The sequence below is a fragment of the Elephas maximus genome, chromosome X (assembly GCF_024166365.1).
Source record: "Elephas maximus indicus isolate mEleMax1 chromosome X, mEleMax1 primary haplotype, whole genome shotgun sequence".
In the NCBI taxonomy this organism is placed as follows: domain Eukaryota; kingdom Metazoa; phylum Chordata; class Mammalia; order Proboscidea; family Elephantidae; genus Elephas; species Elephas maximus.
The window spans coordinates 121,544,389-121,566,562 of record NC_064846.1 but is presented as its reverse complement, the minus strand read 5'-3'; the positions used below and the strand labels follow the sequence as shown (position 1 = coordinate 121,566,562).

General features: G+C 38.6%; 1 protein-coding gene across 2 annotated transcripts in view; it reads left to right on the top strand.

Moving 5' to 3' along the window:
- CLCN5 (chloride voltage-gated channel 5) overlaps positions 1-22,174 on the top strand; it is a 274,764-nt gene that overhangs the window by 193,941 nt on the left and 58,649 nt on the right. For both annotated transcript variants that reach the window (XM_049871859.1, XM_049871860.1), the window contains one exon: positions 12,959-13,105. In XM_049871859.1, coding sequence (XP_049727816.1) covers positions 12,959-13,105 — 147 coding nt within the window. The remainder of the gene's footprint in view (positions 1-12,958; positions 13,106-22,174) is intronic.

The following is a 22,174-nucleotide window of genomic DNA, read 5'->3' as shown; positions in this document are numbered from 1 at the left end:
AGATCATGTCGTCTGCAAATACAGATAATTTTTACTTCTTCCTTGCCAATCCGGATGCCCTTTATTTCTTTGTCTAGCCTAATTGCTCTGGTTAGGACCTCCAGCACAATGTTGAATGAGAGCAGTGATAAAGGGCATCCTTGTCTGGTTCCTGTTCTCAAGGGAAATGCTTTCAGACTCTCCATTTAGAATGATGTTGGCTGTTGGCTTTGTATCAATGCCCTTTAATACGTTGAGAAATTTACCTTCTATTCCTATTTTGCTGAGAGTTTTTATCATGAATGTGTGTTGGACTTTGTCAAATGCCTTTTTGCATCAATTGATAAGATCATGTGGTTTTTGTCTTTTGTTTTATTTATAGAGTGGGTTACATTATTTTTCTAATATTGAACCAACCTTGCATACCTGGTATAAATCCCACTTGATCATGGTGGATAATTTTTTTTGATATGTTGTTGAATTCTATTGGCTAGAATTTTCTTGAGAATTTTTGCATCTATGTTCATGAGGGATGTAACCCGCTGCCGTTGAGTCGATTCCGACTCATAGCGACACTTTAGGGCAGAGTAGAACTGCCCCATAGAGTTTCCAAGGAGCACACGGCGGATTTGAACTGCCGACCTCTAGGGTAGCAGCCGTAGCACTTAACCACTACGCCACCAGGGTTTCCATGAGGGATATAGATCTGTAATTTTCTTTTTCTGGGCTGTCTTTAACTGGTTTTGGTATCAGAGATATGGTGGCTTTAAAGAATTAGGGAGTATTCCATCATTTTCTATGCTTTGAAATACCTTTAGTAGTAGTGGTGTTAACTCTTCTCTGAAAGTTTGGTAGAACTCTGCAGTGAAGCATTCTGGGCCAGTGCTTTTTTTAGGGGGAGAGGTTTTTGACTACCTTTTCAATCTCTTTTTTTGTTGTGGGTCTATTTAGTTGTTCTATTTCTGTTTCTTTTAGTTTAGGTTGGTAGTGTGTTTCTATGAATTCATCCATTTCTTCTAGGTTTTCAAACTTGTCAGAGTATAATTTTTTGAGGTAATCTGATATGATTCTTTTAATTTCAGTTGCATCTGTTGTGATATGGCCCATCTCATTTCTTATTCGGCTTATTTGTTTCCTTTCCTGTATTGCTTTAGTCAGTCTGGCCAATGGTTTATCAATTTTGTTAATTTTTTCAAAGAACCAGCTTTTGGTTTTGTTAATTCTTTCAATTGTTTTTCTGCTCTCTAAATACATTTAACTCTGCTTTAATTTTTATTTGTTTTCTTCTGGTGCCTGACAGATTCTTTTGTTGCTTTCTTCCTTTTTGTTCGGGTTGTAGGGACAGTTCTCTAATTTTGGCTGTTTCTTCTTTATGTATGTGTGCATTTATCGATATAAATTGACCTCTGAGCACTTCTTTTGGTGTGTCCCAGAGGTTTTGATAGGAAGTGTTTTCAGTCTTATCGCATTCTATGAATTTCTTTATTCCCTCCTTGATGTCTTCTATAACGCAGTCTTTTTTGAGCAGGGTATTGTTCTGTTCAGTTTCCAAGTATTTGATTTCTTTTCCCTGATTTTTCTGTTATTGATTTCCACTTTTATGGCCTTATGGTCTGAGAAGATGCTTTGTAATATTTCGATGTTTTGGATTCTGCAAAGGTTTGTTTTATGACCTAATATGTGATCTATTCTAGAGAATGTTCCATGTGCGCTAGAAAAAAAAGTATACTTTGCAGCTGTTGGGTGGAGTGTTCTGTATAAGTCTATGAGGTCAGGTTGCTTGATTGTAGCAATTAGATCTTCCATGTCTCTATTGAGCTTCTTACCAGAAGTCCTATCCTTCACCGAAAGTAGTGTGTTGAAGTCTCCTACTATAATTGTGGAGGTGTCTATCTCACTTTTCAATTCTGTTAAAGTATGTTTTATGTATTTTGCAGCCCTGTCATTGGGTGCATAATTATTTAATATGGTTAAATCTTCCTGGTAAATTGTCCCTTTAATATTTATGTAGTGTCTTTCTTTAACCTTTGTGGTGGTTTTAACTTTAAAGCCTATTTTGTCAGAAGTTGATATTGCCACTCCTGGTCTTTTTTGATTGCTCTTTGCTTGATAAATTTTTTTTGAATTGTAGTTTATTTGTGTCTCTAAGTCTAAGGTGTGTCTCTTGTAGGCAGCATATAGACGGATTGTGTTTTTTTATCCAGTCTGAGATGCTCTGTCTCTTTATTGGTGCATTTAGTCCATTTACTTTCAGCGAAATTATAGATAAGTATGAGTTTAGTGCTGCAATTTTGATGCCTTTTTTGTGTGTTCTTGACAGTTTCATTTTTCCGCTTACTTTTTAGTGCTGAAAAGTTTTTCTTTATAAATTGTGTGTTCCTCATTTTTATAGTAGTTGAATTTATGTTTGCTGAGTTGTTATGTTTATCTTGGTTTTTATTTTGAAGTATGGAATCATTAGACCTCTTTGTGGTGACGTTAATATTTATGCCTATTTTTCTAAATAAAAACCTAACTTGTATCGTCCTATGTCCCATTGTTTTCCTGTCCATATGGAAAATCTAGGCCTCCTATATTTAGTCCTTTTTTTTCAATTATGGTAATCTTTTACATAATGCGTTCAATGATTCCCTGTTTTGAGCATTTTTTCTCTTTTAAATTAATCTTATTTTGTTTTTGTGATTTCCCTGTTTGAGTTGATATCAGGATGTTCTGTCCTGTGACCTTGTGTTGTGTTGGTATCTGATATTATTGATTTTCTGACCAAAGAATTTCCTTTAGTAATTCTTGTAGCTTTGGTTTGGTTTTTGCAAATTCTCTAAGCTTGTGCTTATCCGTAAATGTCTTAATTTCATCTTCATATTTGAGAGAGAGTTTTTGCTGGCTATATGATTCTTGGCTGGTAGGTTTTCTCCTTCAGGTCTCTAGCTATGTCATCCAATTGCCTTCTTGCCTGCATCGTTTCTGCCGAGTAGTCTGAACTTATTCTTATTGATTCTCCTTTGTAGGTGCCTTTTCGTTTATCCCTGGCTGCTTTTAAAATTTTCTCTTTATCTTTGGTTTTGGCAAGTTTGATGATAATATGCCTTGGTGATTTTCTTTTGGGATCTATCTTGTATGGTGTTTGATGAGCATCTTGGATAGATATCCTTTCATCTTTCACGATGCCAGGGAAGTTTTCTGCCAACAGATCTTCAAGTATACTCTCTGTATTTTCTGTTATCCCTCCCTGTTCTGGAACTCCAATGACATGCAAGTTATTCTTCTTGATAGAGTCCCACATTCTTATGGTTTCTTTATTTTTGTAAATTCTTTTATCTGATTTTTCTTCAACTAAATTGGTGTCAATTGCCTTATCCTCTAACTTCCCAACTCCACATTCCAATTCCTCGATTCTGCTCCTCTGACTTCCTACTGAGTTGTCTAATTCTGTAATTTTATTGTTAATCTTTTAGATTTCTGAATGCTGTCTCTGTATGGATTCTTGCAACTTATTAAGTTTTTCACTATGTTCTTGAATAATCTTTTTGATTTCTTCAACTGCTTTATCAGTGTGTTCCTTGCCTTTTTCTGTAGATTGCCTTATTTCATTTCTGAGGTCATTCCTGATGTCTTGAAGCATTCTGTATATTAGTTTTTTATATTCTACATCTGGCAATTCCAGGAATGTACCTTCATTTGGGAAAGATTTTGATTCTTTGATTTGGGGGTTTGTAGAAGCAATCATGGTCTGCTTCTTTATGTGATTTGATATCGACTCCTGTCTCTGAGCCGTCTTTAAGGTATTGTAATGATTTCTTTTATATTTCCTCCCTGCGTCTTATCTTCTTGTTTTGTTTTGTTTCAGTATATCCAGATGGGCTAGTAGATTGCGCTGTCTTGACTGTTGTAGCCTTTGAATCATTTATGTCCTATTACCAGCTGGTTTGAGCTGTTGCCAGATATATGAGCCTATGTATGAGTCCATTCACTATTCTTAAATAGAATCAGCTTAGGTGTCCTGATAGTGAGTCACCTAGTGTGTGGTATAGGCTCTCACCTGTTAACTTAGAGGAGTAGTGGTGATGGTTTTATGTACCAGATTCTAGTAGTGGCAGGGGGTCACACTCCAAGGAGGGCAGGACATTAACAGCCTTCCCCCATGTGCCAGTGAAGTAGAATTGTGTCTATTCCTAGAGCACTTTGGTGGGTGGGCTCTGTAGCTGTGCTTTAGGCACCCAATGCTTGTACCTTAAAGATTGGTAGGTTTCACTATCCTCAGATCCCTTTAGCAGGTGGCTACATGGTGTGGGTGGAGCTTCAGCCCTCAGTTCCCTGCTGTGGATCAGTTAGGGCTCTGTTTAATAGGTAGAGAGGTATCAGACCTCCAAAACTTCCTTTCCACTGCTCTGATGAAAGAATTACAGTCAGATCTCTATCAGAATTCCCTTTGCATTATACTAGCCACCTGGTTCCTTGTAGTGATGAAAGACAAAGACTGTGGATCTCTTATGCTTGGCTGGAGATGGTTCTGTATTATTATTCCAGTTTAGAGAAGTCAAGGAAGGATTTTCCCCCCTGATTGTTAATTGCTGCTTCTCCCAGGCCAGGAGAATGGTTTAGGAAAAAAAAAAACCACGCAGAGCACTTCACTCCCTGGCCCTGGAAATTCCAATGTTAATGCAGCTGCCTGAGGCAGGGAGGAGAGGGGTCAGATAGATAGGAGAGAGTAGTGCAGCAATAAAGACAAAGTTGCTTATCTTGTTTGGTGAAGACTGTTTTATCTGTGATTCCAGAGGGGTGTGTAGCCTGTGTGCCCTGGCTGGGCCAAGATTTCCCCAGAGGGTCAGGCCAGGTCCAGTGTTTGTGCAGTCTCAGGAAGCCCTGATCAGCTCCCCCGCTCCTAGTCCGAAGCCCAGCGCCAAGGTTTTCTGGCTGGGACGCTGCGTTCCAGGCTCCAGAACCAGTTGCTGTTTCCCCATGGTTTCTCATTCTCCCGTCAGCTGAATCAGTGTGCAGCCTGCGTGTGCTGGCTGGGTTTCCGACGAGGTTACTCCAGGGGGTTAGGGCTGCATCCCGTGCTTGCGCCATCTGAGGAAGCCCTGATCAGCTCCCCTGCGCTTAATCCAAAGCCAGCGTCAAGGTTTTCTGACTGGGACACTGGCTGCAGGCTCAGAAAACTGTCACTGTTTCCCCGTGGTTTCTCGTTCTCCTGTCCGCCGTGTCAGTGTGCCGCCTGCTTGCGCTGGCTGAGTCTCTGCCAGGTTACTCCAGGGGGTTAGGGCTGCATCCCATGCTTTCCCCGTCTCAGTAAGTCACGATCAGCCCCACCACTCTGGTACCAGGGTACCGCGAGTGCTCAAGGCTGTGGCATGGGACGCCTGTTCCAGAAGCGGTTGCTGCTTCAGTGCGCAGCTTTTCGCTCCCCTGTCAGTCAGGTCAACTCCTAAGTTCTGTGTTTGATGGTCAGGGTTCCTGGATTTTCATTTATGTGATAGATTCACTTGTTTTTCCTAGTCTTTGTTGTAAGAGGGATCTCCGGTAGCTTCTACCTACTCAGCCATCTTGGCCCCTTCTCTTGAACTCGTTTTTGTGCATGGAGTGAGGTATGGGTCTTGTTTCATTTTTTTGCAGATGAATATCCAGTTATGCCAGCACCATTTGTTAAAAACACTGTCTTTTCCCCATTTAATTGTTTTGGGGCCTTTGTCAAATATCAACTACTCATATGTGGATGGATTTATGTCTGGATTCTCAATTCTGTTCCATTGGTCTATGTATCTGTTGTTGTACTAGTACCAGGCTGCTTTGACTACTGTGGCAGTATAATAGGCTCTAAAATCAGGTAAAGTAAGGCTTCCCACTTTGTTCTTCTTTTTCAGTAATGCCTTAGTTATCTGGGGCCTCTTTCCCTTCTGTATGAAGTTGATGATTTGTTTCTTCATCTCATTAAAGAATGTCGTTGGGATTTTGATCAGAATTGCATTAAATGTCTAGGTCACTTTTGGAAGAATACATATTTTTATAATGTTAAGTCTTCCTATCCATGAGCAAGGTATGTTTTTCCACTTACGTAAGTCTCTTTGGATTTTGTGCAGAACTGCACTGTAGTTTTCTTTGTATAAATCTTTTACCTCTCTGGTAAGATTTATTCCTAAGTATTTTATCTTCTTTGGGACTGCTGTAAATGGCATTGATTTGGTGATTTCCTCTTCCATGTTCTTTTTGTTGGTGTAGAGGAATCCAACTGATTTTTGTATGTTTATCTTGTATCCTGGTATTCTGCCGAACTCTTCTATTAGTTTCAGTAGTTTTCTTGAGGATTGTTTAGGGTTTTCTGTGTATAAGATCATGTCCTCTGCAAATAGAGATACTTTTGCTTCTTCCTTGCCAATCTGGATGCCCTTTATTTCTTTATCTAGCCTAATTGCTCTGGCTAGGACCTCCAAGACAATGTTGAATAAGAGCGGTGATAAAGGGCATCCTTGTCTGGTTCCCAATCTCAGTGGGAATGCTTTCAGGCTCTCTCCATTTAGGGTGATGTTGGCTGTTGGCTTTGTATTGTATAAATGCCCTTTATTATATTGAGGAATTTTCCTTCTATTCCTATTTTGCTGAGAGTTTTTACCATGAACGGATGTTTGAGCTTTGTCAAATGCCTTTTCTGCATCAATTGATAAAATCATCTGATTCATGTCTTTTGTTTTATTTATGTGGTGGATTACATTGTTTTTCTAATGTTGAAACATCCCTGTGTACCTGGTATGAATCCCACTTGGTCATGGCAAATTATTTTTTTGATATGTTGTTGAAATCTATTAGCTACAATTTTGTTGAGGAATTTTGCATCTACGTTCGTGAGGGATTTTAGTCTATAATTTTCTTTTCAGGGATATGGTAGCTTCATAGAATGAGTTTGGTGGTATTTCATCCTTTTCTATGCTCTGAAATACCTTTAGTAGTGGTGTTAACTCTTCTCTGAAAGGTTGGTAGAAGTCTGCAGTGAAGCCATCTGGGCCAGGCTTTTTTTTGGGGGGGGGAGTTTTTTGATTACCTTTTCAATCTCTTTTTTTGTTATGGGTCTATTTAGTTGTTCTACCTCTGTGTTAGTTTAGGTAGGTAGTGTGTTTCTAAGAATTCATCCATTTCTTCTAGGTTTTCAAATTTGTTAGAGTAGAATTATTCATAGTAATCTGATATGATTCTTTTAATTCAGTTGGGTCTGTTGTAATATTGCCCATCTCATTTCTTATTCAGGTTATTTGCTTCCTCTCTTTTTCTTTTGTCAGTTTGGCCAGTGGTTTTTCAATTTTGTTGATTTTTTCAAAAAACCAGTTTTTGGTCTCGTTAATACTTTCAATTGTTTTTCTGTTTTCTATTTCATTTAGTTCACCTGTAATTTTTATTATTTGTTTTCTTCTGGTGCCTGTGGGTTTCTTTTGTTGCTCTTTCTATTTTTTCAAGTTGTAGAGATAATTCTTTGATTTTGGCCCCTCTTTTTGTATGTGCGCATTTCTTGATATAAATTGGCCTCTGAGCATCGCTTTTGCTGTATCAAAGGTTCCAATAGGAAGTGTTTTCATTCTCATTGCATTCAATGAATTTCTTTATTCCATCTTTAATGTCTTCTATAATCCAGTCTTTTTGAGCAGGGTATTGTTGAATTTCCAAGCGTTTGATTTCTTCTCCCTGCTTTTCCTGTTATTGATTTCCACTTTTATGGCCTTATGGTCAGAGAAGATGCTTTGTAATATTTCGATGTTTTGGATTCTGCTAAGGCTTGCTTTAGGACCTAATATGTGGTCTATTTGAGATAATGTTCCATGTGCACTAGAATAGAAAGTATACTTGGCTGCCTTTGGGTGGAGTGGTCTGTACATGTCTGTGAGGTCAAGTTGGTTGATTGTGGTATTTAGTTCTTCCGTGTCTTTATTGAGCTTCTTTCTGGATATCCTGTCCTTCACCGAAAGTGGTGTGTTGAAGTCTCCTACTATTTTTTTGTGGAGCTGTTTATCTCAATTTTTAATGCTGATAGATTTTGTTTTATGTATCTTGCAGCCCTGTCATTGGGTGCATAAATATTTAATATGTTTATATCTTCTTGGTGTATTGTCCCTTTAATCATTTTATAGTGTCCTTCCTTATCCTTTATGATGAATTTAACTTTAAAGTCTATTTTGTCAGAAATTAATATTGCCACCCCTGCTCTTTTTTGATTGTTGTTTGCTTGATATATTTTTTTCCATCCTTTCAGTTTTAGTTTGTTCGGGTCTCTAAGTCTAAGGTGTGTCTCTTATAGGCAACATATAGATGGATCTTGTTTTTTAATATATTCTGCTACTCTCTGTCTCTTTATTGGTGCTTTTAGTCCATTTACATTCAGGGTAATTATGGACAGGTATGAATTTAGTGCTATCATTTTGATGTCTTTTATTGTGTGTTGTTGACAGTTTCTTTTTCCCACTTGATTTTATGTGCTGAGTAGATTTTCTTTATACATTGTCCTTTCCTCATATTTGTGGTTGTTGATTTTGTTTCTGCTGAGTCTCTGTTTTCTTCTTGTATTTTATTTTGATGAGTAGGATAGTTTGTCTCCTTTGTGGTTACCTTATTTAGCCCTAATGTTTTAAATTTAAACCTAACTTTTATTTCTATGTGTCGCCGTACCTTCTTTTCCATATGGAAGGTGTATGATTACATTTCTTAGTCCTTCTTTATTATTTTAATGTTGTCTACTTTTATATAATAACATTGCTGTTACCCTGTTTTGAGATTTTTTAAAAATAATCTTTGTTTTTTTGGATTTCCCTGTCTGGGTTGACTTCTGGTTGCTCTGCCCAGTGTTCTAGTCTTGGGTTGATACCTAAAATTATTGATTTTCCAACCAAAGAATTCTCTTTAGTATTTCTTGTAGTTTTGGTTTGGTTTTTACAGATTCTCTGAACTTGTGTTTATCCGGAAATGTCTTAATTTCACCTTCATATTTAAGAGACAGTTATGCTGTATGTATGATTCTTGGCAGGCAATTTTTTTCCTTCAATTTTTTAAATATGTCATCCCATTGCCTTGTTGTCTGCATGGCTTCTGCAGAGTAATCCGAGGTTATTCTCATTGGCTCTCCTTTGTAGGTGACTTTTTGTTTATCTCTCGCTGCTCTTATAATTCTCTGTTCATCTTTGGTTTTGGCAAGTTTGATTATAATATGTCTTGGATAGATATCTTCTCATCTTTCAGGATATCAGGGAAGTTTTCTGCCAAGAAATCTTCAACAATTCTCTCTGTATTTTCTGTTATCCCTCCCTGTTCTGGTACTCCAGTCACTTGTAGGTTATTTCTCTTGATAGAGTCCCACATGATTCTTAAGGTGTCTTCATTTTTCAAAATTCTTTTATCTGAGTTTTTTTCAAATATATTAGTGTGAAGTGATTTATCTTTGAGTTCAGAAATTCTAGCTTCTAGTTGCTCAGTTCTGCTCCTCTCACTTTCTATTGAGTTGTCTACTTTGTAATTTTATTGTTAATCTTCTGAATTTGTGATTGCTAGAGCTTAGAGCTGTTATTTGGTGTATCAGTCTAGGAGTCCATTCAGTTTTCTTGTATGAATTCAGCTCAGGTTTCCAGGTAGCTGATCATCAAGTGTGTGGTACAGGCTCTGTCCTACAGTCTTAGAGGGGCAGGGGTGATTGGCGTATATACCAGTATCTGATTGCAGCAGGGGGTCATGCTCTGAACAAGGCAGGTGGCTGAGAACCGACCCCCGTGTGTCTCTGAGGAAAGCGTGTTCCTGTTTCCTATAGCGTGCAGGTGGGTGGGTTCTGCAGACAGACCATGGGCACCGAAAGTTTTTGGTTGTAAGAACCGGGAGGTACCAGTTATCTCTAGACTCCTGTCGCGGGTGGCTGGGTGACCTGAGTGGGGGTAGCAGTCCTTAGGTCCCTGATGTGGGCAGGTGAGGACCTTGTTTAATGGGCAAGGCAATGTCAAACATCAAACATCCACCTCTCCACCGCACAGCTAATACGGCTGGAGTCTGCCAACAAGGGCCTCTTCTCGTGATATAGGCCCACACAGTTCCGTGCAGAAGGGAAAGGTGCTCAACGTCCATGGACGGTTTATGCCTGGACAGGAGCCACTTCTACCCTGAGCTTCCTTGGTTAGTGGTGCTGGCAAATTATGTTTTCCCCCAATTGCAATTTTTTCCCTTTCCCAAGGCTGGGAGGATGGCTCTAGGTGCTCAACAGTGCCTAATCTCGGGCCCAGGGAATTCAGTCACTGAAGCTGGCTTGGGGGTGGGGGTACACAGTAAAATATACGCAAGTACTTAGCGTTTGCCAAGAGCACCATTCTTCTCAGTTTCCGGAGGTGTGAGTAGGCCATGTGGCTGGCTGCTTTTCCTTGAGGAAACTGCGGCCGAACGCTAGTACCAGCCCTCCGGTGCCACCACTCCGGGAATGGTGCCTGAGGGCTCCCCGCGATTCAGGTCCGGTAACTCCTCTCCGCTTCTGAACGGTCTCTTCCTCCCCCTGCTCCTCAGTTCATTTTCTAAGCTTGCCTTTGAATCTCAGAGCTCCCAGCTTCTCACAAATATACTAGTTTCACTTGTTTTTTCGGGTCTTTGTTGTAAAGAGGGCTTGTTGGAAATGTCTGTGTATTCTGCCATCTTTCCCCGCCTCCTCAAATATATCAGTTTAAGGCCCAGAAGGATCTGTTATCTTGGTCAGGCAGGAGCTAAGACCTAGAGCAAAGTGGAGCAGTCATTTTTTTTTTCTTAAGAAATAAAGACACTTCCTCCTGGAAAACAGGAGGGAAGACAGAGAGGTTCAAGATGCCCTGTGTATCGTTAGTCATAGGAAAAAAGCTATGAACAATCCTGTTTTTGCTCAGGTTTCCTAGAAGCGGAAGCTGAGACAGAAAGTTTTATAAAAGTGCATTATTGAGGAAGCACTCTCAGAAGGGGAGTGAAGGAAGCAAGATAGAGAAGGGGAAGAAGCTCAGCCCGGATGAACGATTGGTATGCAGTGATGGAGCTCAGCTGAGGCTGCAAACTAGGAATTATTAGTATCCTGGAACCCATTTGGAAACCGTGGTGGTGTAGTGGTAAAGTTCTATGGCCGTTAACCAAGAGGTCGGTAGTTCGAATCTGCCAGGTGCTTCTTGGAAACTATATCAGGCAGTTGTACACTGTTCTATAGGGCCGCTATGAATCGGAATTGACAGCAGTGGGTTTGGTTTTTGGGTTTTTAGGACCCATTTAAACCCTGGTGGTGTAGTAAAGTGCCACAGCTGGCTAACCAAAAGGTCGGCAGTTTGAATCCACCAGGTGCCCCTTGGAAACTGCATGGGGCAGTGCCACTCTGTCCTATAGGGTCATTGTGAGTCAGAATCAACTCGATGGCAACAGGTTTGGTTTTTTTTTTTTTGGTTAGGACCCATTTCAAAAAACCCTACGGGCCAGTTCTTCTCTTTCCTACAAGGTCGCTATGAGTTAGAATCAACTTGAATGGCAATGGGGTTTTTTTTTTTCCAAGATTCCATTTGATCCACACAGCAAGGTTAGAGTTTTTGAAGCTGAGGAAGTGGTGTTATGGTCAATAATTTTGTACATTAGTAGGACCTTGGAGAAAATTCATTCCTTTCCCTGCCTGACCATATGTCATCATGTAAACATGATAATGCTCCTGTTTAATCTATCATTTAGTTTATATCTGCACAGATTTCAAGCTGTGTATACTCAAGAAGGCTATTGAGAATGCATTTCTTGTGTTTATATCCATCCTTATCCCTAAAAGAAAGAAAGGCTTCCCTTGGAGGAGTATCTGTTCTCTCGGTTTCAACCGTCACCTTGATGTTAATAACTCCCAAATCTTTGCCCCCAGTCTTCATACCATCTGGCCCTTATTCCCAGCATCATGTTTGCATCTGCCCCTCCGTTCCACAATGATTCGTACATAATAGGTGGTTCCTAAATGTAACTCATACTATAGTCAGGCTGGTCTCTCACAAGTGAGGTATTGTCAAAATGAGCACAAGATTTGAAGTTTCAATTTTTTTTAATACTAACTGTAGTCTTGGGCAAGTTACCTTGCCTCTCAGAGCTTCCGATTCTGTTGTAAAAATTAAAGAATTCACCCTAAACACATAGCCCAGTGCTTGGAAATTGAGAAGTACCTGGTAAATATTGGTTCTTTTTTTTTATGTTCAATGTTTAAAATATTTTATTTATCTGCTGTGATTTCAGTTTTTCAGGTCTGTCAATGTGAATTTATCATGTAATTTTTGGGTTTTTTCTGATAGCATAGAGTACAGAATTTCTTAAAAAGAGTTGGGATAACTCAAAATATTGTTTGCCTAATCTAATAGACCTTTGCTGCACCTGACACTTGACTAAGAATTCATTAAAAGAAATTTTTTGGAGGGGAGGGCAAGGCTAGGTAAGGTAAAGTTGGCCATAATGCTTTGTTGTTGTTTTAAATAAGAATACTAAGAGTTTTTCTTTTTTAGTAAAACTTGGAATCTGAAGACTTAAACTTGACATGTGGAAAAATTTTTACCTTTAATTTTAAATTGTTAAGCAGAGAACAACGTTGAGTGATGCAATATACCTCTTTTTCCCTTGTGTCAAGCATCCAGTATTTCCATTTTTTTGACATTGTGTTAGGGGCTCTGGGAGAGTCAGAAGCATCAGATAGTGCTTCTCTATTACCAAATGGCCATAATATTTCTTAGTACTGATATCTGTTTTTTTTTATTTAATTGATTACTTGTGAACTCCATGATTTTTGTACATATGTCCTCATTTGGTTTTATGCTCATTTGCATGGTTCTCAGAAAACTGTTTACATGGTAAGGCTAGAGGTACATTGTACCTAAAGGGTAACTGAATATATTAAGTAGTTTTTTTGTCTATATTGTCGAAGTAAGAGCATGAGAGAAGACATAAAAATGATTGGTTGGGGCTTAGAGGTTATCGTAATAAGTCTCATATTTTTCTTTCTGCGTAGGAGCCATGGATAACAAAGGCTTTCGGCAGGGAAGTTTTAGTAGCTTCCAGAGCAGCACCAGTGATGAAGACTTAATGGACATACCAGGGACAGCTATGGATTTCTCCATGAGAGATGATGTTCCTCCCTTAGACCGAGAAATAGAAGGTATTATTATTACTGATGACAATTTGTCTTTTTCTTATTTTTAAAATTTATGTATAGTAAACATTTTTTTTCTGATATACAGTCATATGAGTTTTAACACATGCATAGGTTCTTGTAACTACCACCACTAACAGAATACAGAAAAATTCCAACACCCCAGAGAATTCCTTCTTGCTACCTCTTTATAGTCATATCCCACTCTCCACTCTTGTTTTATTTTTCTTTACCAGAATGCCATATACAGGTAGTCCCCAACTTACAACAGGGTTCTGTTCCGACAACTCCATTGTAAGTCGGTTCTGATGTAAGTCAAATACTTCTTTCCTTTTTTTTTTCTAGTTTTCATTATTATTGTCTTTTATTATCAGTATTTTTATAAATCCAATCTTTATTTATCTTTGGGATTGGAAACATTACATATAAACTTACAGGTATATTTTAATACATACATAAAAAAATACACAAATCATAAAAATTTACTCTGACAACAAAGAAGGGTTTGACAGTGTTGGCATTTTGTCAGTTGCAGTACTAACTCCACTTGTGGAATGTTCTGGATCATCTGGAGTATCCTTGGGAATGGGGATGACATTCCTAGTCAAAAAATTAGTGAGAGTTGTCTATATGGTCCTTTTCTTTTGTTCTTCATATATTTCATGGTAACATGTCACTGCTTCCTGAATCTGCCTATCCGCTTTAGTAAAGTGATCAGCATTTGGGTCCATGTTTTCAAGCAACTGAAGCCCCTGATTTAGTTTAGAAAACTAAATCTATACAGCAGTGTTTTGAACAGTAAATCATAGAATAGAATATCTGCGATTGAACATCTGAGAATAACACCAGCAAATTATGCACTACAACATTGTATGTGGTACATATTAACGCTAGGATGTACAAAAAAATGGACGGTTGTAAGTGTAGTTCGTCATAACTCGAATAAGTCGTAAGTCAAGAACTACCTGTATGTGGAATCATATACTATATCACCTTTTGAGACTGTCTTCTTTCACTCTCGACGGCACTAGGTTTTGTTTTTATGGGTTCTTTCACTCAGGAGCCATTCTAATAGGCATGATGCAGTATCTTATCCTGGTTTTAGTTTGCATTTCTCTAATGGCTAATGGGAAACCCTGGTGGCGTAGTGGTTAACTGCTACAGCTGCTAACCAAGAGGCCGGCAGTTCGAATCTGCCAGGCACTCCTTGGAAACTCTATGGGGCAGTTCTACTCTGTCCTGTAGGGTCGCTACGAGTCGGAATCGACTCGACGGCAGTGGGTTTGTTTTTTTTTTTTTTAATGGATAATGATGTTGCACATCATTTTAAGGGCTTATGTGCCATCTTTATATTCTCTTGGATGAAATGTCTGTTCAAATCCTTTTCCTTTTTAGATAATTTTTATTGTGCTTTAAGTAAAAGTTTACAAATCAAGTCAGTCTCTCACATATAAACTTATATACACCTTACTACATACTCCCATTTACTCTCCCCCTAATGAGTCAGCCTTCCAGTATCTCCTTTTGTGACCATTTTGCCAGTTTCTAACCCCCTCTACCCTCCCATCTCCCCTCTAGACAGGAGATGCCAACACAGTCTCAAGTGTCCACCTGATACAAGTAGCTCACTCCTCATCAGCATCTCTCTCCAACCCATTGTCCAGTCCACTCCATGTCTGATGAGTTGTCTTCTGGAATGGCTCCTGTCCTGGGCCAACAGAAGGTTTGGGGACCATGACCACCGGGATTCTTCTAGTCTCAGTCAGACCATTAAGTCTGGTCTTTTTATGAGAATTTGGGGTCTGCATCCCACTGTTCTCCTGCTCCCTCAGGGGTTCTCTGTTGTGCTCCCTGTCAGGGCAGTCATCGGTTGTGGCCAGGCACCATCTAGTTCTTCTGGTCTCAGGATGATATAAGTCTCTAGTTCATGTGGCCCTTTCTGTCTCCTGGTTTCATAATTACCTTCTGACCTTGGTGTTCTTCATTTTCCTTTGATCCAAGTGGGCTAAGACCAATTGATACATTTTAGATGGTCGCTTGTTAGCATTTAAGACCCCAGACGCCACACTTCAAAGTGGGATGCAGAATGTTTTCTTAATAGAATTTATTTTGGCAATTGACTTAGATGTCCCCTGAAGCCATAGTCCCCAAACCCCTGCCTTTGCTCCACTGACCTTCGAAGCATTCAGTTTAGTCAGGAAACTTCTTTGCTTTTGGACCAGTCCAGTTGAGCTGACCTTCCCTGTATCGAGTGTTGTCCTTCCCTTCACCTAAAGTAGTTCTTATCTGCTAACTAATCCGTAAATAACCCTCTCCCGCCCTCCCTCCCTCCGCTCTCTCATAACCACAAAAGAATGTGTTCTTCTCAGTTTAAAACTATTTCTCAAGATCTTATAATAGTGGTCTTATACAATATTTGTCCTTTTGCCTCTGACTAATTTCACTCAGCATAATGCCTTCTAGATTCCTTCATGTTATGAAATGTTTCACAGATTCATCACTGTTCTTTATCCATGCGTAGCATTCCACTGTGTGAATATACCATAATGTACTTATCCATTTGTCCGTTGATGGGCACCTTGCTTGCTTCCAGCTTTTTGCTATTGTAAACAGTGCTGCAATAAACTTGGGTGTGCATATATCTGTTCGTGTAAAGGCTTTTATTTCTCTAGGATATATTCCGAGGAGTGGGATTTCTGGGTTGTATGGTAGTTCTATTTCTAGCTTTTTAAGGAAATGCCAGATCGATTTCCAAAGTGGTTGTACCATTTTACATTCCCACCAACAGTGTATAAGAGTTCCAGTCTCTCTACAGCCTCTCCAACCTTTTTCCTTTTTATAATTGGGTTTTTTATTAGTTGGAATACATCTGTAAAGTAAAAATTCTCCTCATCTATTATTTGGTTGCCTAGTTCTGTCATTCTTTTCAGTGGCTGCATACAATTTCATGATATGGCTGTACCATAGTTTGTTTAACCAAACTTCTATTGGTATACATTTCATTTTTTTTCAGTCTCTTTCTAATACAAATAGTGATGCACTGAACAACCATCTATATATCTATCTATGTAGATATAGATATATCTTTTAAGTATATGAGAATGTTTCTGTAGCATGTGCTTATTTCCCAACAATTTAGCCAGTGCTGATATTGTAATTCTTTTGCATCTTAACCAATATGATAGGTAGAAATAAATAAATAAATTCGTATTATTGTTTTATTTTTTTTAATTAATGAGGCTAAGTATATTTTCATATGTTTATTGACCATTTTAATTTCTTTTTCTGGAAGTTTCCTTTTTACATGATTTTTCTATTTTTCTAATGGGCTGATTATCTTTTCTTATTTATTTATAGGAGCCCTTTATATATTATTATTACTCCTTTTTCTTTGTGACTCTAAGTTCGTGTTGTACTTTAGAAAATGCAACACCATTTTACCACCAGCTGCTCCTTGGAAACCATATGGTTCTGCTGTGTCCTATAGGGTCACTATGAGTTGAAATCGACTCTATGGCAATGGGAGTTTTGGTACCACTTTAAGATTAAAATTTTATAGTTACTTTAAAACTACTGTCTGGTTCTTTAATTGATTGGGACTGCCATTTCTCAAAGTAAAGTCAGAGAGCAATGAACTACTGTCAGAATTCATTATTTATATTAAGGGTATGTGATACTGTAGACACTTTGCTAGGTTCTAGGAATTAGCAAGACTTAAGACACCATCCTTGCCTTCATGAGGTTGTTTCTAGCTAGCTAAACACACAGCCCTGGTGATGGAGAGGTTAAGAGCTTCAGCTGCTAACCAAAAGGGCTGGCAGTTCGAATCCACCAGCCACTCCTCAGAAACCCTATGGGACAGTTCTGCTTTGTCCTGTATACCCATTGCCATTGCCGTTGAGTCAACTCCAACTCATAGTGACCCCAAAGAACAGAGTAGAACTGCCCCATAGAGTTTCCAAGGAGCGCCTGGGGGATTCGAACTGCAGACCTTTAAATCAGTCCCTTTATGACACCCTGCAATGATATAGTTTTCTTGCTTTGCTTTTTCATTGTTCCTGCTTTATTTACTGTTTTTACATGGGATTTCCTAAGGAAAAAACAACAGAAAAAAAGCTCACAAAGTCCTTGGTATTTGATGAAACTGTACATAAAATACTACATTTTGTTCCAGGCACAATAAACCCAAGGAAAAAACAACAGAAAAAAGGTCACAAAGTCCTTGGTATTTGGTGAAACTGTGCATAAAATACTACATTTTGTTCCAGGCACGATAGCATACACTAAACAGATTAGTTAGAAGGAACTTGAAAGACAGTAAAAGTGGTTCTTGTTTTCCAAATGGCTAGAGGGACTGGGTGGGTAGAGGGACTGATTTATGAAGAATGGATAAATAAATTATGCATGGCATGGTTAAATGCATCTGAGGTAGTGTTATAAAAAAATTATAGTAGTCTATAAATTAGAAACATGGGATCTAAAAAAAATAGAGGGGGAGGAAAATAGAAAAAGTGTTTGAGTAACAGAAAATGAGTCAGAGTTGTTCTCATAGTCCATCTGTTCTCACTTGCCTGCCTCCTAAGTCTGGGCCTCATAAAAAAAAAATAGTCCACAGTTAATTAATTAATCAGTATCTATGGAGCGCAGCACTGTGTTGTTTTAGTAATGTTCTTTGGTTCCTTTCTTTCCCTCACCTCCTGGTCTTTCTACCTAGCGTGACTTGCTACTCCCTAACTGTGGAATGAGGAGACATTCCTGGCAGACAGAGCAACACAGGTAAAGGCACAGCAGCATGAGAGAGACTTTTATATTCAAAAAGCACAGAGTCTGTGTGTCTAAGGTCTAAGGCTCCTGGGGTGGGGATGGTGGTGACAGTTGATACAGGAGGGAAGGCTTGATAACTCATTTCTTTTTATTGCTGTATAGTATACCATTGTATGGATGCATCACAATCCGGGACAGATTACCCAATAACTAAGGTATGTACGGGCTTACTTGTGCTTACTTATTAATCCGTAGTGTACAATTTCAGGTGAAATTTCGGATTAGTAAATACAGTTAAGCCTGTGCCTACCTTGCTTACTGGTTAATCCACCCCTGATCACAGTTCATCTGTTCACCTATTGAAGGACATTTTGGTTACTTCCAATTTTTGGTAATTATGACTAAAGCTGTTATAAACATTCACTTGCTTATTTTTGACATAAGTTTTCAAATCAGTTGAGTAAATACCTAGGAAAGCAATTACTGGATTATATGGTAAGATTATGTTTTGTTTTTTATTTTATGGTTAAGATTATGTTTTGTAAGAATTTTTTAAGAAACTGCCAAACTGCCTTCCAAAGTGGCTGTGCCATTTTGCATTCCCACCAGCAATGGACGAGAGTTCCTATTCCTTCGCATCCTTGTAAGCAATTAGTATTGTTACATTTTTGGATTTTACCCAATTTATTAGTTGTGTAATAGATCTTACTGTTGTTTAATTTTTATTTCCTTAATGAAAAATTATACTTAGCATCTGTTCATATGCTATTTGCCATCTATATATCTTCTTTGGTGAGGTGTCCATTCAGATCTTTTGCCCATTTTTTAATTGGGTGGTTTGTTTTCTTATTTGAGTTTTAAGAGCTCTTTGTATTTTGGATACAAGTGCTTTATCAGATATGTGCTCTGCAAATATTTTTTTCCCAGTCTGTGACTTGTCTTTTCTTTCTCTTATCTGTGTCTTTCACAGAGCAGAAGTTTTACATGTAAAACTTTTTACATTCATTAATGTATAACTTAACAACTTTTTCTTTCTTGGGTTGTGCTATTGGTTTTGTATCTAAAATCTCACCACCAAACCCAAAGTCATGTAGATTTTCTCTTCCGTTTTCTGCTAGAAGTTTTATAGTTTTGCGTTTTACATTTAGATCTATGATCCATTTATGATAATTTTTGTGAAAGGTGTAATATCTGTCTAGGTCCACTTTTTTATGTATATAGGTCCAATTGTTGCAGCACCACTTGTTAAAAGCATTATCCTTTGTCTATTGACTTGCCTTACCACCTTGGTCAAAGATCAGTTGACTATATTTGTATGGGCGTCTTTCTGGGCTCTTTAGTTTGTTCCTTTGGTCTGTGTCTTTTCTTTCAACAATATCATGCTGTTTCGATTACTATAGCTTTCTAATAAATCTGAAAATCAGGTAGTGTGAGTCTTCCCACTTTATTCTTTTTCAGTATTCTGTTGGCTATTATAAATCTTTTGCTTTTCCATAGAAACTTTAGAATCAACTTGTCGATATTTACAAAATAACTTGCTGAAGTTTTTATTGAGATGGTGTTGAATCTCTACATCAAGTTCAGAAGAATGGACATCTTAACACTATTGAGTCTTCCAGTTCATGGACATGGACTATCTCTCCATTTATTTAGATCTTCTTTGATTTCTTTCATCAGTGTTTTAGTTTTCCACATATAAATCCTGTACATGTTTTGTTGGGTTTATACCTGAGTATTTAATTTTTAAAACAATTGTTCATTGCTAGTGTAAGGAAAGCAGTTGACAGTTGTATATTGACCTCATAGCCAGCAGTCTTGCTATAATCATTTATTAGTTCCAGGATTTTTTTTTTTTTGGTAGATTCTTTGAGATTTTCTCCTTGGGCAATCATGTCATCTGCGAATAAAGATAGTTTTATTACTTCCTCTACAACCTGTATACCTTTTATTTCCTTTTCTTGTCTTATTGCAGTAGCTAGGATGTTGAATAGGAATGGTGAGAGAGGATATTTTTGCCTTGTTCCCAATCTTAGGGGGAAAGCATTCAGTTTCTCACCATTTAGTATGATTTTTGCTGTAGGTTTTTTGAAGATGTTCTTTATTAAGTTGAGGAAGTTCCCCTTTATTCTTAGTTTGCCGAGTTTTAACCATGAATGGGTGTTAAATTTTATCAACTTCTTTTTTTAGCGTCAGCTAATATGATCATATGATTTTTCTTCTTTAGCCTGTGGATTAAGGAGCCTTGGTGGCGCAGTGGTTAAGTGCTTCACTGTTAACCAAAAGGTCAACAGTTCAAACCTACCAGCTGTTCCCCGGGAGAAAGATGTGGCAGTCTGTTTTCTACAAAGATTATAGCCTTGGAAACCCTATGAGGCATTCATACTCTGTCATATAGAGTCTCTTTGAGTTGGAATCAACTCAGTGGCAGTGGGTTTGGTTTTGGTTTTAACGTGTGGATTACACTGGTTTTTTGAATGTTGAACCGGCCTTGTATAAAACAAACAAACCAACCTATTGCTGTCAAGTCAACTCCGACTTACAGTGACCCTATAGGACAGAGCGGAACGGCCCCATATAGTTTCCAAGGAGGGCCTGGTGGGTTTGAACTCCTGACCTTTTGGTTAGCAGCCATAGTGCTTAACCACTAAGCCACCAGGGTTTCCCTAGCCTTGTGTACCTGGAATAAATCCCACTTGGTTGTAGTGTATAATTATTTTTATACGTTGTGGGATTAGATTTGCTAATATTTTGCTGGAGATTTTTATGTCTATGTTCATGAGAGATATTAGTGTGTGGGTTTTCCTTTCTTGTGATGTCTTTATCTGGTTTTCATATTGGAGTGGTATTAGCTTTATGGAACAAATTAGGACATGTTCCCTCTGCTTCTGTTTTCTGGAAGAGATAGTAGAAAGTTGGTATTATTTCTAACTTGAATGTTTGGTAGAATTCACCAGTGAAACCACTTGGGCCTGGTGCTTGCATTTTTGGAAAGTTATTTGATTTGATAATAGTAGATATAGGGCTATTCAGTTTTTCTCTTTCTCCTTGTGTGAATTTTGTAGTTTGTGTCTTTCAAGGAATTGGTCAGTTTCATCTGTTAGGAAATTTGAGTGCATAGAGTTGTTAATAAATCCATTGCCGTTGAGTCAATTTCGAGTAGAACTGCCCCCCTAGGGTTTCCAAGGAGTGGCTGGTGGATTTGAACTGCCAACTTTTTGGTTAGCAGCTATAGCTCTAACAGTATTTCTTTATTATCCTTTTAATGTCCAAGGGATCCATAGTGATGACTTCTATTTCATTTCTGATACTGGTATTTTGTGTCTTCTCTCTTTTTTTCTTACTTAGCCTGTATAGCAGTTTATGAATTTTATTTATCCTTTTAAAGAACCTACTTTTGGTTTTGTTGATTTTTCTCTATTGTTTATCTGTTTTGAATTTCAATTATTTCCTCTTCTGATTTTATGTTTTCTTCTACTTATTTTAGGCTTACATTGCTCTTTTTCCTCTAGTTTCTTAAGTTATTGATTTTAGCTCTTCTTTTCTAATGTGTTTATATTTAATGCTATAGATTTCCCTCTAAGCACTGCTTTCACTGCATCCCACAAATTTTTTTTTAATTTTTTTATTGTGCTTTAAGTGAAAGGTTACAAATCAAGTCAGTCTCTCACACAAAAACTTACATACAACTTGCTACATACTCCCAATTACTCTCCCTCTAATGAGACAGCCCACTCCTCCCTCCACTCTCTCTTTTCCTGTCCATTTTGCCAGCTTCTAAGCCCCTCTACCCTCTCATCTCCCCTCCAGACAGGAGATGCCAACATAATCTTGAGCTTCCACCTGAACCAAGAAGCTCACTCCTCACCAGCATCCCTCTTCAACCCATTGTCCAGTCCAATCCCTGAACGAAGAGTTGGCTTTGGGAATGGTTCCTGTCCTGGGCCAACAGAAGATCTGCGGGCCATGACCACCGGGGTTCTTCTAGTCTCAGTCAGACCATTAAGTCTGGTCTTTTGATGAGAATTTGGGGTTTGCATCCCACTGCTCTCCTGGTCCCGTAGGGGTTCTCTGTTGTGGTCCCTGTCAGGGCAGTCATCGGTTGTAGCCGGACACCATCTAGTTCTTCTGGTCTGAGGGTGGTGTAGTCTGTAGTTTATGTGGCCTTTTCTGTCTCTTGGGCTCGTAATTACCTTGTGTGCTTGGTGTCCTTCATTCTCCTTTGCTTCAGGTGGGTTAAGACCAATTGATGCATCTTAGGTGGCCGCTTGCTAGTGTTTAAGACCCCAGATGCCACTCTTCAAAGTGGGTGCA